Source organism: Excalfactoria chinensis, chromosome 1 (genome assembly GCF_039878825.1).
Source record: "Excalfactoria chinensis isolate bCotChi1 chromosome 1, bCotChi1.hap2, whole genome shotgun sequence".
Lineage (NCBI taxonomy): Eukaryota > Metazoa > Chordata > Aves > Galliformes > Phasianidae > Excalfactoria > Excalfactoria chinensis.
Window position 1 is genome coordinate 46,719,896 of NC_092825.1, and position 13,306 is coordinate 46,733,201.

The 13,306-nt window shown below is 51.7% G+C and overlaps 2 protein-coding genes across 2 annotated transcripts; one reads left to right on the top strand and one right to left on the bottom strand.

The window, feature by feature from the left end:
• Positions 1 to 13: 13 nt before the first annotated feature.
• Positions 14 to 4,254, top strand: NAGA (alpha-N-acetylgalactosaminidase). The gene is made up of 8 exons (XM_072341064.1): positions 14 to 222; positions 456 to 630; positions 725 to 902; positions 1,047 to 1,141; positions 1,760 to 1,921; positions 2,212 to 2,409; positions 2,508 to 2,648; positions 2,998 to 4,254. The coding sequence occupies exons 1-8, from the start codon at positions 62 to 64 to the stop codon at positions 3,160 to 3,162; spliced, it is 1,275 nt and encodes a 424-aa protein (XP_072197165.1). The 5' UTR covers positions 14 to 61; the 3' UTR covers positions 3,163 to 4,254.
• Positions 4,255 to 4,471: 217 nt separating this feature from the next.
• On the bottom strand, positions 4,472 to 11,535 carry WBP2NL (WBP2 N-terminal like). The gene is made up of 8 exons (XM_072341121.1): positions 11,332 to 11,535; positions 9,918 to 10,026; positions 9,301 to 9,436; positions 8,718 to 8,810; positions 7,659 to 7,943; positions 7,140 to 7,271; positions 6,717 to 6,793; positions 4,472 to 6,222 (listed from the first exon to the last, which is right to left on the bottom strand). The coding sequence occupies exons 1-8, from the start codon at positions 11,388 to 11,390 to the stop codon at positions 6,175 to 6,177; spliced, it is 939 nt and encodes a 312-aa protein (XP_072197222.1). The 5' UTR covers positions 11,391 to 11,535; the 3' UTR covers positions 4,472 to 6,174.
• Between the last annotated feature and the right edge of the window lie 1,771 nt (positions 11,536 to 13,306).

Consider the following 13,306-nt stretch of genomic DNA (forward strand, 5'->3'; position numbering starts at 1 on the left):
GCCACGTGAGCGGAGCGGGGTGTGGAGGCTTGTGGACGTGCGCCGGGAGGCAGCGGCGGGGATGGAGGTGCCGGCGGTCGTGGCGATCCTGGGCGCGGTGTTGGCGCTGCCCGCCCGCGGGCTGGAGAACGGGCTGGCGCGCACCCCGCCCATGGGCTGGCTGTCCTGGGAGCGGTTCCGCTGCAACGTGAACTGCCGGGAGGAGCCCCGCCAGTGCATCAGGTAACCGGGAGCACCGTGTCGGGGTTTGGATACCCCGCTGCTGCCGCTGGAGTGCCCCAGAGGTGGAGGCCGCGGACGGGCCGTGCGGGGCGTCGGTGTGCCGTTTCCCCAAGGAACGAGCCTGCAGCCCTCCTGCACGGCCGGGGTCACTGCGCGGTGACTGCCGGCGCCCCAGCCGGCCCCTAAGGCACCTCGGTGACAAGGATTCCACCGGGCACTCTCCTGTCCTGCAGTGAGGTGCTCTTCATGGAGATGGCGGACAGGATAGTGGAGGACGGCTGGCGGGAGCTGGGCTACGAGTACATTAATATCGATGACTGCTGGGCTGCCAAGCAGCGTGATGCTGAGGGCCGGCTGGTGCCTGACCCCGAGAGGTTCCCCCGGGGCATTAAGGCCTTGGCTGACTACGTGAGTGCCCTCCACGTCCCTGCCTTGCTGCAATGGACAGAGCTCGGTCCCTGGAAGGCACATGGGATCCCCTCATCCCCATCTCTCCTCACAGGTCCACGCCCGAGGCTTGAAGCTGGGTATTTATGGTGACCTGGGCACACTCACCTGCGGGGGATACCCCGGCACTACGCTGAACCATGTGGAGCAGGACGCACAGACCTTTGCTGAGTGGGGCGTGGACATGCTGAAGCTGGATGGGTGCTACTCGTCAGGGAAGGAGCAGGCACAGGGTAACAGCTGAGTGGTTGGCTGACACTTGTGCACTTGCTGCTTGACTCACAAGTGGCCACCCATCTACTGGACACTTGGCTTCGCTTACTTCCTCACATCTCTTCCGTATCCATTTCCTTCACCAATTTCCTTCTTTCCCAAAGGCTACCCAGAAATGGCAAGGGCCTTGAATGCCACTGGCCGCCCCATCGTCTACTCCTGCAGCTGGCCGGCCTACCAAGGGGGGCTGCCTCCCAAGGTGAGCACTGTCCCACTTTCTGTTGTCCAGCTTGTCCTGCATCCCTCTTACTGCCCCACTTCTGCTGGGACATGGCCTCCTGCCAGGCGTCCTTGGCCATACAGGGTTCTTGATACAGCTGGCTGATGGAAGTTTGGAGAAGGCCATGGGACAATGCTCAGCTTGAGTGGCGTTGATCTTGACAGCCTGTTCTGCTAAGACTGGTCCCTTCTGGCTTGAATGTTTGAAATGACACTTCTGATCCTCCCCAGTGGGTGTTTCTCTTTGTAGTGCTTTTTGAGAGCTGAGTGCATTGGCTTTTTATCCCCTTGCACTTTCTGAATGTATCCCAAGCTGCTCATGTTCCCTTCTTGCAGCTGATCCTATAGACTCGTAGCCTCTGTGGTTGTTTTGCCAGATGTTCTGTCATACTGGGATGAGTCCAGTTGTACTGGGATATGATTCTGTCCTCCTTAATCACAAGATGTTGCCCTCCTCCAGATCCTTCTGGCTTGCAAACACCCTCTAGTTGCTGCACATCCCAACAAGTGCTCATGCCCCTTCTCCCTGCCTCCACCCATGGTGTCCAGTGCCCCCACACACAGCCTCCATCCCCTCTGACTCTGTGCTCCCCTCTAGGTGAACTACACTCTCCTGGGTGAGATCTGCAACCTGTGGCGGAACTACAATGATATCGAGGACTCATGGATCAGCGTGCTTTCCATCGTGGACTGGTTCTTCACAAACCAGGATGTGCTGCAGCCGGTGGCCGGCCCTGGCCACTGGAATGACCCAGACATGGTATGGCAATGCACCTGTCAGCCCCTGCCTATGCCTGTCCTATAGCACAGGTGTCATTGCCTGAGTGGAAGGGAGTGTTGAAATGAAGGGGCATCAGCAGGTGCTTTTGTGTGGACCAGTTTCTTAGTGCCTAGCAGAGGTGGATGTCCTAGCTGTGGGGAAGCAGTAACACTTGTGAAGTTTGCCATGCTTGCTCCTCCTGCCTTGCAGGCTGCAGCATCACCAGGCAGGACACACAGACATGCTTTTCACCCTTTGTACAACCTTTGCCTTTTTCCTCCCCCCTGCAGCTCATCATTGGAAACTTTGGTCTCAGCTATGAGCAGTCACGCTCCCAAATGGCCTTGTGGACCATCATGGCAGCTCCACTCCTCATGTCCACTGACCTACGCACTATCTCGCCGAGTGCCAAGGAGATCCTGCAGAACCGCCTGATGATCCAGATAAACCAGGACCCTCTGGGAATCCAGGGGCGCAGGATCATCAAGGTTAGGGGGAGGGCATATGTGTATGGGAGGATGTATGCAGAAGAACATGAAGAGTGCTGTGGGCATTAGGCTGTCTCACCTGTCTGTCCTCACCATAGGAGAAATCCCACATTGAGGTGTTCCTGCGCCCGCTGTCGCATGGCACCAGCGCCCTGCTCTTCTTCAGCCGGAGGACAGACATGCCCTTCCGCTACACCACCAGTCTGGTCAAGCTTGGCTTCCCCAAGGGAGCATATGAGGTGAGCCCTGAGGGCATCCTGTGCCTGCACCCCTTCTTCCAGCTCCCCACTGCTGCCACCACTGCATTTTGGGAAGGTTGTGCCAGGGAAGGTTCAGGTTGGATACGATCAACAATTTCTAATCCAAAAGAGTGGTGATGTGCTGGAATGGGCTGCCCAGGGAGGTGATGGAGTCACCATCCCTGGAGGCATTCGGAGATGTGTATGTGGCACTGAGAGACATGGTTAGTGGGCATAGCGTGATGGGTTGGTGGTTGGATCTCAGCAGTCTTTTCCAACCTCAATTCTATGACCTGACCATGGCAAAACCTCAAGGTGTAGGTCTGTGCCATTCTGTTGTCTCTTCCAGGTGCAAGACGTGTACAGTGGGAAGATCATCAGTGACCTGAAGACACAAGACAACTTCACAGTGATCATCAACCCCTCAGGGGTGGTGATGTGGTACCTGTGTCCCAAAGCACTGCTCATCCAGCAGCAAGCCCCCAGGGGGGCGTCCCACCTGCCCCTTCTGTGAGGCCCATGGCCATCGGGAGCCCCAGGATACATCTCACCACTGCTCAAGTGCCTTCTTCTGCCGTAGATGGAGGAGGACACGCAGCTTGCACGCCTGGCACCCCCTGATGATTTCTACTCATTCCATGTGAAGCAGGACTTCTCGTTACTCCCTCCTAAGGGCATGCAAAGCACTCTGAGGTCCTCCTGCAGAAGAGGAGTGTATCCCCAGAGACCATCCTTCAGGACCAGGTGTGGTCACCTTTTTTCCTTTGCTTGGCTTAGGACAAAGGGCTGCCCACAGGGCTGCACTCCTCTGCCCAGACACCATCCCCAGGCCAGGAGCCCCTGGGGCCAGGCTGTCCCTGTCTGGTAGCAGGATCAGCAGACAACACCACTGCAGCCTAGTCTACGTGCTATGAAAAGGAAACCTAAACAGAATGTGTGCCAGCACTGTATTGAACCTGCTCTGGTTACAGCAGAGCAAAACTTGAGTTGTCCATCACAATCCCAGTAGCCTCACTATGGTGTTAGTGTGAACAATTGCAGAGCTGTAGTGCATTGTGCACATGGTGGTGTCTGGAAGGTGCTGATGCTTGTCTTTGGTGGTCTTAAGTTGGGAGATGCTCATGGGTGCTGGCCAAGTTGCATCTCAGTCTTGTTAGGCTGAACCCTCCAGCATTGCTCAGGGAAAGGCTCCTCCTTTGAAAGGCAACCTGCACAAATAGAAGAGGCTCAGGTGGGCTGTGGCCTGCCCTGACCACCTGAGGAGGGGTGCAACCCTCACCAAAATCACCCCTTCCAAGGACAGGGCAGCCCAGGGAGACCCACACAAGGTGAAACCTCAAAGCAGGAACTCACCATACTTTAAATTACTGAGAAACCGAACTTCCCCTTTCTATTCGGATAAGGACTAGAAGCCCACTCCCCTTCTTAAAGGGCCACATGGCTAATTCCTGCCCCTTGCAGAGACTTTATGGTGCAGCAGCAAGATGCTGAATGTGATGCTTTGCAGCGCTAGAAAGAAATGATGTGTCTGATTCACATCTGTGCAGGAGCTGGCTTTGTTTTTGTGATGTTGACAATGTAACTGAAATAAAAGGGAAGCAGGGTGCTGGCTGTTTCAGATTCACTCATTTAATCAATGGGGGATTTTAGGGCGAGTTCCTCAGAACTAAACAAACTACAGTGGAAAAAAAAGTATTGGCTTCCTGTTGGACCGGGCTTGCAACCTGAGAACAGCCACAGCAGGCCCTGTTTGTTGCAGCCTCCTGGGCACCAGGCAGAATCGATGACAGTCAACACACACAAACACAACAAGGAAGAGGCAGTTACAGGTATCAACTCTTCTGTATTAAAGTGCAATTCGGGAGTTACAAACTTTTTAAAATACAGAGTCATCTGAACACCTCTAACTCAAGTTTCAGAGGTGTTTGTAAAGGAAATTCACCTTCCCCCCCATACAGAACTGCTTTAAAAATTCAGAGATTTAAGTCACGCGAGCCTGACTTACAGGAAGGTCCTGACACACGCACAGGTTAAAAGGAAAAAGAGCCCTTCCCCTTCACTGTGAAGGCAGAAAGGCTGTGAAAAGAAGTACAGTTAACCCATATATAACGGATCGCACAGGTCTCCATCAGACTAATGGGGCTCTTGTCAGAGCAGGTTTAATGGCACTATGTCCTAGAGAGGAAGGAAAGGCTGCAGCTGAGCAGCCACAGCCCCTGCAAGGGACCCACACGTTAGTAACACCACACCTGAGCACTGCAGCCGTGAGCAACCAAATTCCACTTCTACAGCACCTACCCTGCTCAGGTGTAGGCATGCGCGCCCTGGCTGCACTGGCCCAAGGAAGAGACTTCTTCCTCATCGTGCACAATGAGTGGCACAAGCTTCCTCAGCAAAGGGAGCCAGTGTTGTGAGATCTGTCTTCTGACAAGGCCAGTGCCAACTTATCTTCATAATGTAACACATTTTGCTCCGAGGCAGCAGTTTCCTGCTCAGCTAGACTCCACTGTGCAAGAACAGCTACGTAACACAGGATTATTGCACAGATAATGGACTTGCTTCCAGGAGAGTGAAAGGAAAACCAATTTGCACACCTGTAGAGCTCAACTCGCAGCTCTGCAGCACACCACTGCTGTTCTGTTCAAGGCCTACACAGGCATTTCTCACAGCACTTCTGCCAGCACTATCAGATGACCACGCATCTACAGCCACATCTCGCAGCGGAAGTCAAGGAGACGTCAGGCAGTGCAGGCCGTTCACCAGAGCGTGCAGCACCTGAGCACTTCCCTGTTTTGCCAGTTTCCAGTTAAATAGAAAAGGAGGAAGGAATACTAGCAGAGAATCCGCTGCAATCAAAGCAGGCATGCCTGTGCCCAGAAACTCCTCTGGCTATCAGGAGTGCGATAGGATTGTCCCTTCCAGAGCTGCTGCTGAGCTGGGATCCATCTCCAGTTCACACCCCCAAATGCTTCAGCGTCTCTCAGGATGCATTTCCCAAGTGTATCACCCCAGGACTGTTAGCCCACAACAGGACAAGAAACAACACAGGATTTCCAGAGTCCCATCTCATGCTGAGCTGTGCCGCAGTTTAAGGAAATTTAACACCTTTTCAGTTTTTGCAAAGAAACTTCATGGCTTTCTGTATTTTCTTCTTTGATGGTACTTCAGAAGAGGTTACAAGTTTGGCATTCCAAGTAGTTTTACTCAAAGATGCCACAGCTTTCGTGTTTTACTCAAGGATTAGTGATGTGATCTACTGGTTTAAGAAGTCCATCTCTCTCCTCGAGCCAAAGGCAGAGCAAAAGGTTAGTGCTTCGACCCCATGAGATAAAGCAAAGAAGCAGGAAAGTGCTATTGTTCTGCCTTATATTGCCAGTGACTTAATGTTTAAGGAGGGCAGGTGCCCAGTGCTACGCACATTGTATCTACACAGAGAAACATAGAGATATGCTAACCCAACAGGTAGCGACAGTCAAATCATCTTCCAGGAGAGAGAGTGTGGGAGGCTGGCTGCAATTTCCATCTGTTAGTTGTTCTTCTTATCTTCAGGAGGTGCATAAGGAGGTGGCTGATCCTGGAAGGAGACAGACTAGTCAGCAGCCCTGCCTGCTTCGTGAAGAGCTCTTCCCAGATATTCTCAGGCTTGGCTTACAGCAGTTACTGCCAGAGCTGAATGCTGTTTTTTAAGCTGTTGCTGCACCGCATCATCCCTTTCCAGCATGAGTTCATGCTCCAGGATATACACTACTTGCCATATCATTGCCATTGAACATCTCCTCGAAAATAGATAACAAAAGCTGTTTTAAATCCGTATCTTCACTACCAGAGCTTTGTCCCTGCTGCTGCCTACTGAGCTGCCACTGCTGGATCAATCTCCTCCTTTCTTGATCAAGGATTTAACAAACTTTCTTCATGGCACCGTCATCCATGCCCCCCCCCCCCAGGAAAGTGTGTATTTTTTGTGCTTTTTCAAAACTAAGGTGCTCTCAACTTTACCAGGAAAGCAAACTTTTGCCTCTCTAAGCAATGGAAAAGCAGACACACATGGAGCACAGGCACAGCACTTACCATGGGCATGTACACATTGTGTGGGTTAGCAGGGTTGTAATAAGCACTAGAAGCGGCTTCCATGGCCTTACTGCTCCCTAGAAAGGAAAGAGAAGAAGCAAGCACAAGGCATGCCCATTACTTACACAGCCACCCCAGCCCTGAACCTCCAGCCCAGCCACAGCACTTCTGAATAGTCAACAAATGTCCCAAGAGGCAGGAGCTACCACAGCAAGCTTGTCTTGAATCCATAGCACTTCAGGAAGGCTGCAAACCAGCTAAAGATGACCACAAGCTGTATAACATAGAGCTGAGTGCCTTGCAAGACCCATAATCTCAAATAACAGGTCAAGGCAACAGCTCCTGCAATGGCAGCAGCTGGGTGCCCCTAGTGTCACCCACTGCCCCAACCCCTGAGCAGCCTTTTGCATCAGACCTATTTACCTGGCATACCCGAATCCACCCAAGGTGTGGAAGCTGATGGGGCTGAGGGTCCCGCAGGAGATGGCCCAGAGTAGGGGGGAGGAGGTGGCATCACATTTGTGGAGTTCATGTTGGGGAGCGGTGGGTAAATACCTACAAAAAGATGACACCAGACTGATACTTTGGACTATGGTGACAGCAAGCTCCCAGGCCCAGCCCTGGATAAGAGGGAAGATCAGTGAGAGAAGCTCAGCGGGGATGCAGGCAGCTGCAATCTTACATCTTGCTGATGCCTGCCACGCCAGCAGGCAACAATTCTCTGTCAAGAAGCAGCACAATTTACATACTGCAATTCCACCTCCTACCTGCTATTCAGCCACAACTACAGAGACACACAGTTGTAACCAAGACCATGACAGACTTTGCAAGGAGAAGGACCCTTGATGGACACAAAACTACAATAACCCTCATCACAGCATCAACATTTTTACAACTAATACTCAACAAACCCCACCGCACATCATCACACCACATCCGTACCTGGATTCGGGGTGTATGGATACCCCATGGGCTGGGGAGCAGGTCCATAGGCATTCATTGGAGGTGGTGCATAAGGGTAAGGACCATTTGGAGGTGGTGGAGGAGGAGCGTAGCCCCCTGGAGCAGGTGCATAACCTCCTGGAGCAGGTGCATAGCCCCCCGGAGCAGGTGCATAGCCACCTGGAGCAGGTGCATAGCCACCTGGAGCAGGTGGGACAGGCGCATACCCTCCAGGTACAGGTGTGTATCCATAGCCAGGAGGCTGGAGAGGAACTCCGCTGGAAGCTGAACAGCACATATTTATTAAGTCAGACATCTTTTTGCTGTAACTGAACAGATAGAATAAAAGCAAAACAGTGCTGTTCATGTAGACCGATTTTCTATCACCTAAATTCTAGAGATGCTCACTATGCAGTCGCAGCAAAGTACTGCACTTAAAAAGGACTCACTTGTACTTTCCTTGCTGTAAATTCACATGGTGCTAAAGGAAGCCAGCTGCAAAAAAGCTGTCAAGTAACAGCTCAAACACATGGCTCTCACAGCTAGAATAAAGGACTGTTTTAAGTAAGTACCAATAGTGTTTTTTAATGTTCTTATCAGAATAGATTGTAGTAGATTTACTTCCTTTCAGAAATCTTACATACTAAATGTTTCTTTCTTTTTTCCTCCTGCAAAAGTGGACATGTTAAATCCCCCCATCTCACTCCGCTATTAGAGAACTGGGTTTAGGGAAAGTACAGGGAACGGTTTATCCACTATCACGTTTCAATCTTTTTTTACCCCCCCCCCCAAGGAGAAATCAGGCTCCATAGACAAAGGAAAGCCACCTCAGCAGCCAAACTCCAGGATGTTCTGATTGCATAAAGCATTAAGTCAAAAGAAAGAAAAAGGATTGGAAAGAAAAACAGAAGTCCCCTGTAAAACAAACAAACAAAACATTGATGTGTAAACACTCCCCTCCTCCCCTCACACACACCCTCCAAGAACTTGAAGATGAGCACTTCTCCCTAACAAGCTCAATCAATCGTAGGGGAACTGCAGGCTCTGAAAATCTCTTACCACTAGAGGCAGCTTTGAACATCAGCTGTCCAAACTCAATGGCTCCTCCACTGTTGAAAGACAGTTTAAACGTTCCCTGCCCTTCCCAGCCACCTAGGGGAGAGAATTAGAATTGAAACAGATTATTGACCTCAGTAGCAGTCAAGACAGCAGAACAGTTAATGTTCAACTTATTTTTATTCTTCCTCGTTTTAGAACTATTTTGAAACCACTGTCTTAAAGATTTCAGCCTGAGAAATTATGACAATCCAGACAACCCAGTCACAAAGCATTGTTCAGAACAGGAATCAATAGCATGGGCCAGACGCCATCACAATACACATAAACTAATTCCAAGGCTGAAGTCAGAAAAAAACTTGAACCAGAAGCCTTGGTCTGAATCCCTGCCTTGCCTTCTGCAGTTCCTCATGTCTAATCATGACTGTGACTTTAAGTCTCAACACAGTTACATCATCAAATAGGGAAGAAAGCAAAATCGGTGACACACAGCAGCATTCCAGATGCATGCAAACGCATCCAAGCTGCTAAGTGCCTGCTGGTCTCCAGAAAACACAAGTGTGTGCTACAAAGCACAGGCACGTACCTCCCGCCTCGGCCTGAATCTGTCCTTTGATGTAATTAGCAGAGAAAACAGGCTGCTCAATCGAGCATCCTTTCACCAAATAAAATGGCATCATAAAAGACTGCATAGGATCCTTGCCCTTTGACACGAAGATCATCTGCAAAACAGGAAGGAACGCTCTGGAATTAGTCAACAAAGTGTGGTTATGGAGTTCTAGTAGCAGCAGCATCCAAAAAAAGAGGATAGTTTAACCCCTAACACCAGAACGTATCGTGTCGTTTCACAGCATTCATGCAGTGGGATGTAAACAGATCCAATGGCACGACTCACATGACCAATGCAGGTTCCAAAACGGCATACTGTAAGGGCACACACAGACATTTGGTTCTATTGTTCTCATTTTTAAGAATAAGTTACAACAGTTTTCCAATAAAGTAATTGCCTATCGATACAATACATTAAATCACAACATGGTGACTGGGACAGACTGTCCTATTTCCACCAGGCTTTCTCTTACCTAGGACTCGCAGTGGTTCCTCTCCTAACAAAAATCACTTCTCCTGCCTCCAGCTATATTTGTTGTCTAAAGCCTGTGAGACCCCTGGAAAAAGGGGTAGCCTTGTTGGCTTCAGACTTACCCTGTATGGGGTGAGATACAGCATCCCCTTCTTGGTGCCTTTGAAGGCTTCAGGCTTGCCTGTCACGTCACTGAAGGAGAGCTCCACATCTTTACACTGCTTGAGAATGCTACGGGAGGAAATCAGACCAGTTGGAGACAACCTCAGCTCTAATGCACAGACGGCTGTCACATGAATCCTAAACATTACCCCAACATACTCAATTGTGACACGGGGTCTACAGTTTTCCTTTTGGATACACAAGGTTAACTTGTGCAGATTGGAAGAGTTCATGCTCTCACCTTTGATAAGCCCTGCTCCTCCTCTACCAAGGGAAACTTTCAATGACAGGAAGAAAAGCTGCCTCCAGAACCAGAAGGCTAAAGGAACTGCACTCTTTGTGTGTCAACAGCCCGAGTTGTCAGGCTCAGGCCTGGCAGGGCACAGAACAGGATGAGATTTCTAATACCCACTTCTGAAGTCAAGGTATGACCTCAGAGCAAACCCTTCTCCACGTCCACATCCGGGACTGGCCACCAAAGGGGAAAACAAAACTGAGTGCCCCACACCCGCTGTGTAAGCTGAGGCAGTTCCTTCACATTGCCTGGGAGTGACAGACACAGCAGAGATCTTTCTACTTCCAATTTACAAAGGAGGAATATTCTCCCCAAATAAGCAAATCTATCTCCTCATCACCCAGAACCTCATCCTGAACCATTTAACACAGCAGAATTTCAGGTTTGTTGGCTTTAGTGGAAAGAATTCATGCGGTCACTTAATGCTGACTCCTGCCCAAGCACTCACACAAACAAATAGCAAGGCTGCCATCTGGGCGTCATTATGCTGCTGAGCTGGTTCGCACCCACTTGGGGCTGTCACAGGACAGCTGAGTGCCCGTGGCTGAGCAGTGCCTTGGAGAACAGCTGGGGCTCAGAGACTCGAGCTCCACAATGTCACTGACCACCCACAAATCAGACCACATGTCTGAAAGCGCTGACCAGAAGCCCCTTCCTTGTACTCTGGCATCTCGGGGCCGTGCCCACCGCCTTGTGGTGCAGCCCCTGCCCCTCACCCCCAGCTGCCCCTCCCCTGGCCTAGCTCCATGCCGTTCCCTCGGGCCTTGTCGCTGTCACACAGAGCAGAGCTCAGCGCTGCCCCTCTATTCCCTGTCAGGAGCTGCAGCCGCCATCAGGCCTTCATCAGCTCTGCGCTGATCCATGCAGGGTTGCTCGGCCGCTGTCCATCCGCCTCGCACTGCAGCCCTCCGCCACCTTCACGGCCCCCCTCGGACACAGCCGGGCAGCCCTACCCACCTCCGCCAAGGCGAGGCCCCAGCGTCCCCAGAGCAGCCCAACAACAACAACCCGAACCCTTCCCCCGCCCTTAAACCCGGCTCAGGGCTTCCCGCGGAGCCGCCGCCCCCACCCGCCGGTACCTCTCGGCATTGGGGACGACGACACCGCCTTCATTCGAGTGGTGCCGGTTGAGCGCCATGGCCGCCGCGCTTCCGCCGCCCAACCCCCGTGTGACGACACATCCGGGGTCCGCTTCCGCCGCATTGATGTGTGATGTCACGTTCAGCTGCTGTGGCAGGCCCGGTTCCGTTTTGAGGGCCCGGTTCCGGGAGTCCTTGTGGAGTTTTTCGTGTGTTTTTATGCTTTTGTCTTGTTTTTTCTCCTTCTGGAGAGCGGGCCGCTCGTCAAGGAGCCCACGGGCCTCTGTAGGCTCTGAATAGGCCCGACTTGTAGGTCAGGGGCTCGGCCTTTCTGCAGGCATCTCCCCACGCCCTGCGCTGCCCCGCTGCAGGAGGCTGTGTCTGTGTAGGGTTTGCGGTGGCATTGAAGGACACCAAGCTTGCTTTTCTCAGCGGGCCTTTATGCAGCCTTTAGAAACAGTCCACTGTAGGAAATTACAGAGCAGAGCATCAAAACCACTTTGTTACAACTAATCCTCCCCTTCCCTCCCCCACCCCCCGGAATCTTACACATACAGAGCAAAAAGTGCAGCCTTCACCCCACAGCCCGAGGTTCAATCAAGGAAGCCCTTCCAGCTTTGCAGCCAGCGGTGCCAGCTCTCTGCCCTGCCCTGGCTGGGCCCGGCATCATGGCATGGCCACGCAGGGACACCCCTTGTCTGGTGACTGTCACGCTCCAATGATACGTTGAGGAGAGCTGAAGTGGCCAGCTGGTGGTCACGAGCTGGGAGGAGGCTCCTACCCCACGTCGGCCGATGTGTCTGCAGCAGCTTGACCTCTGCAAGGTCCGCGTGGTGGCTGCAGTCAGCAGTGAGCAGCAAAGTTCTTGTCAAGGCTGAAGAAGCCTGGTGCTGAGGTGGGGTGGTGGGTAGGAGGCTGCGTGAAGCACTGGAATCTATGAGCATGGTGGGGGAAAGGGATGAGAAAGGCTGGGAGGACCTTCATGTCCTGGCAGTGCTGAGAAGAGTTGATGTGTGTGGATGGAATAGGATGGTAGAGACGTTTGCTTTATGGAGACATCACCACAGAAAGCCACAAAATGAGCCACAAGCTTATAGATGGTTTTGCAAAGCTTGGATCACCCTGTCCTGGCCCTGAACATCTCTGTCCACAAACCTCAGGCTTTGCTTCAGTCAGCCTTTCTAGCTCCATCCCAACCCAACATACTTCCATGTTCTTGCAGCACTACTGTCCCACACTATGGCCTTCTGCATGCACACTGCTAATGCAACCAGATGTTCTGGGGTTCAGCCCCTGGCAGCTGGGTGACTTGCTTCTTCTAGGTGATGGGCAGACAGCCACGCTCAGGGCAGTTGTGAGCCCTCTCAGAGCCACTGTCCTTGGAGTTGTTCCAGAATCCCATGTATGTGGCACATATGGACATGGTTAGAGGGCATGGTGGTGGTGGGTTGATGGTTGGACTAAGTGATCTTAGAGGTCTTTGCCAACTGTAATGATTCTAAGAATCTATACTTTAGCCTCCAGTAAAACTGCATATTTCTCCTCATGGGTTTTTACCTTCTCTCCCCGCTTCCTCCAAGTGAAGGTGAAACAGCAGCTTTTCAACGTGACACAACGAAAGCACATTGATAAGGAAGAGGTGAATGTGGAGAAGGAGAAAAGGACTCACAGAAAGGGAAGATTTTGAAGGAAACGAGGGAGAGACAGAAAGAGCTGGGAGCAGAGAAGGTGAGATAAGGAGAGAAAGGAAGAAAGCTACAGAGGGTTAAAAGGAAGTGAAGACAAAAGTAAAGGAGAGGATATGGGAAGCAGGAGAGCTGTATGAGGGGCAGGGGATTAGCACAGGCTGGGGCTGCTGGAGTGGCAAACACAGATATTTTGGTGAGGAGAAGGTATTTCTTGTGTTCCCATCACCAGTGGACACCAAGGAAGGCATCTTGGTGTTCTTTTATTCTTTAATTCTGGAAAATATGTC

What these genes read in the sequence shown, in the direction of transcription:
- WBP2NL (XM_072341121.1), bottom strand. Translation starts at nt 11,390, where the DNA reads ATGGCGCTCAACCGGCACCACTCGAATGAAGGCGGTGTCGTCGTCCCC. An exon ending in TGTATCTCACCCCATACAGG is followed by an intron (nt 9,437 to 9,917) that starts GTAAGTCTGAAG and finishes CCTGTTTTGCAG; the next exon opens with ATGATCTTCGTGTCAAAGGG. An exon ending in GGTGGATTCGGGTATGCCAG is followed by an intron (nt 6,794 to 7,139) that starts GTAAATAGGTCT and finishes TTTCCTTTCTAG; the next exon opens with GGAGCAGTAAGGCCATGGAA.
- NAGA (XM_072341064.1), top strand. Translation starts at nt 62, where the DNA reads ATGGAGGTGCCGGCGGTCGTGGCGATCCTGGGCGCGGTGTTGGCGCTG. An exon ending in ACTGGAATGACCCAGACATG is followed by an intron (nt 1,922 to 2,211) that starts GTATGGCAATGC and finishes TCCCCCCTGCAG; the next exon opens with CTCATCATTGGAAACTTTGG. An exon ending in TCCCCAAGGGAGCATATGAG is followed by an intron (nt 2,649 to 2,997) that starts GTGAGCCCTGAG and finishes TGTCTCTTCCAG; the next exon opens with GTGCAAGACGTGTACAGTGG.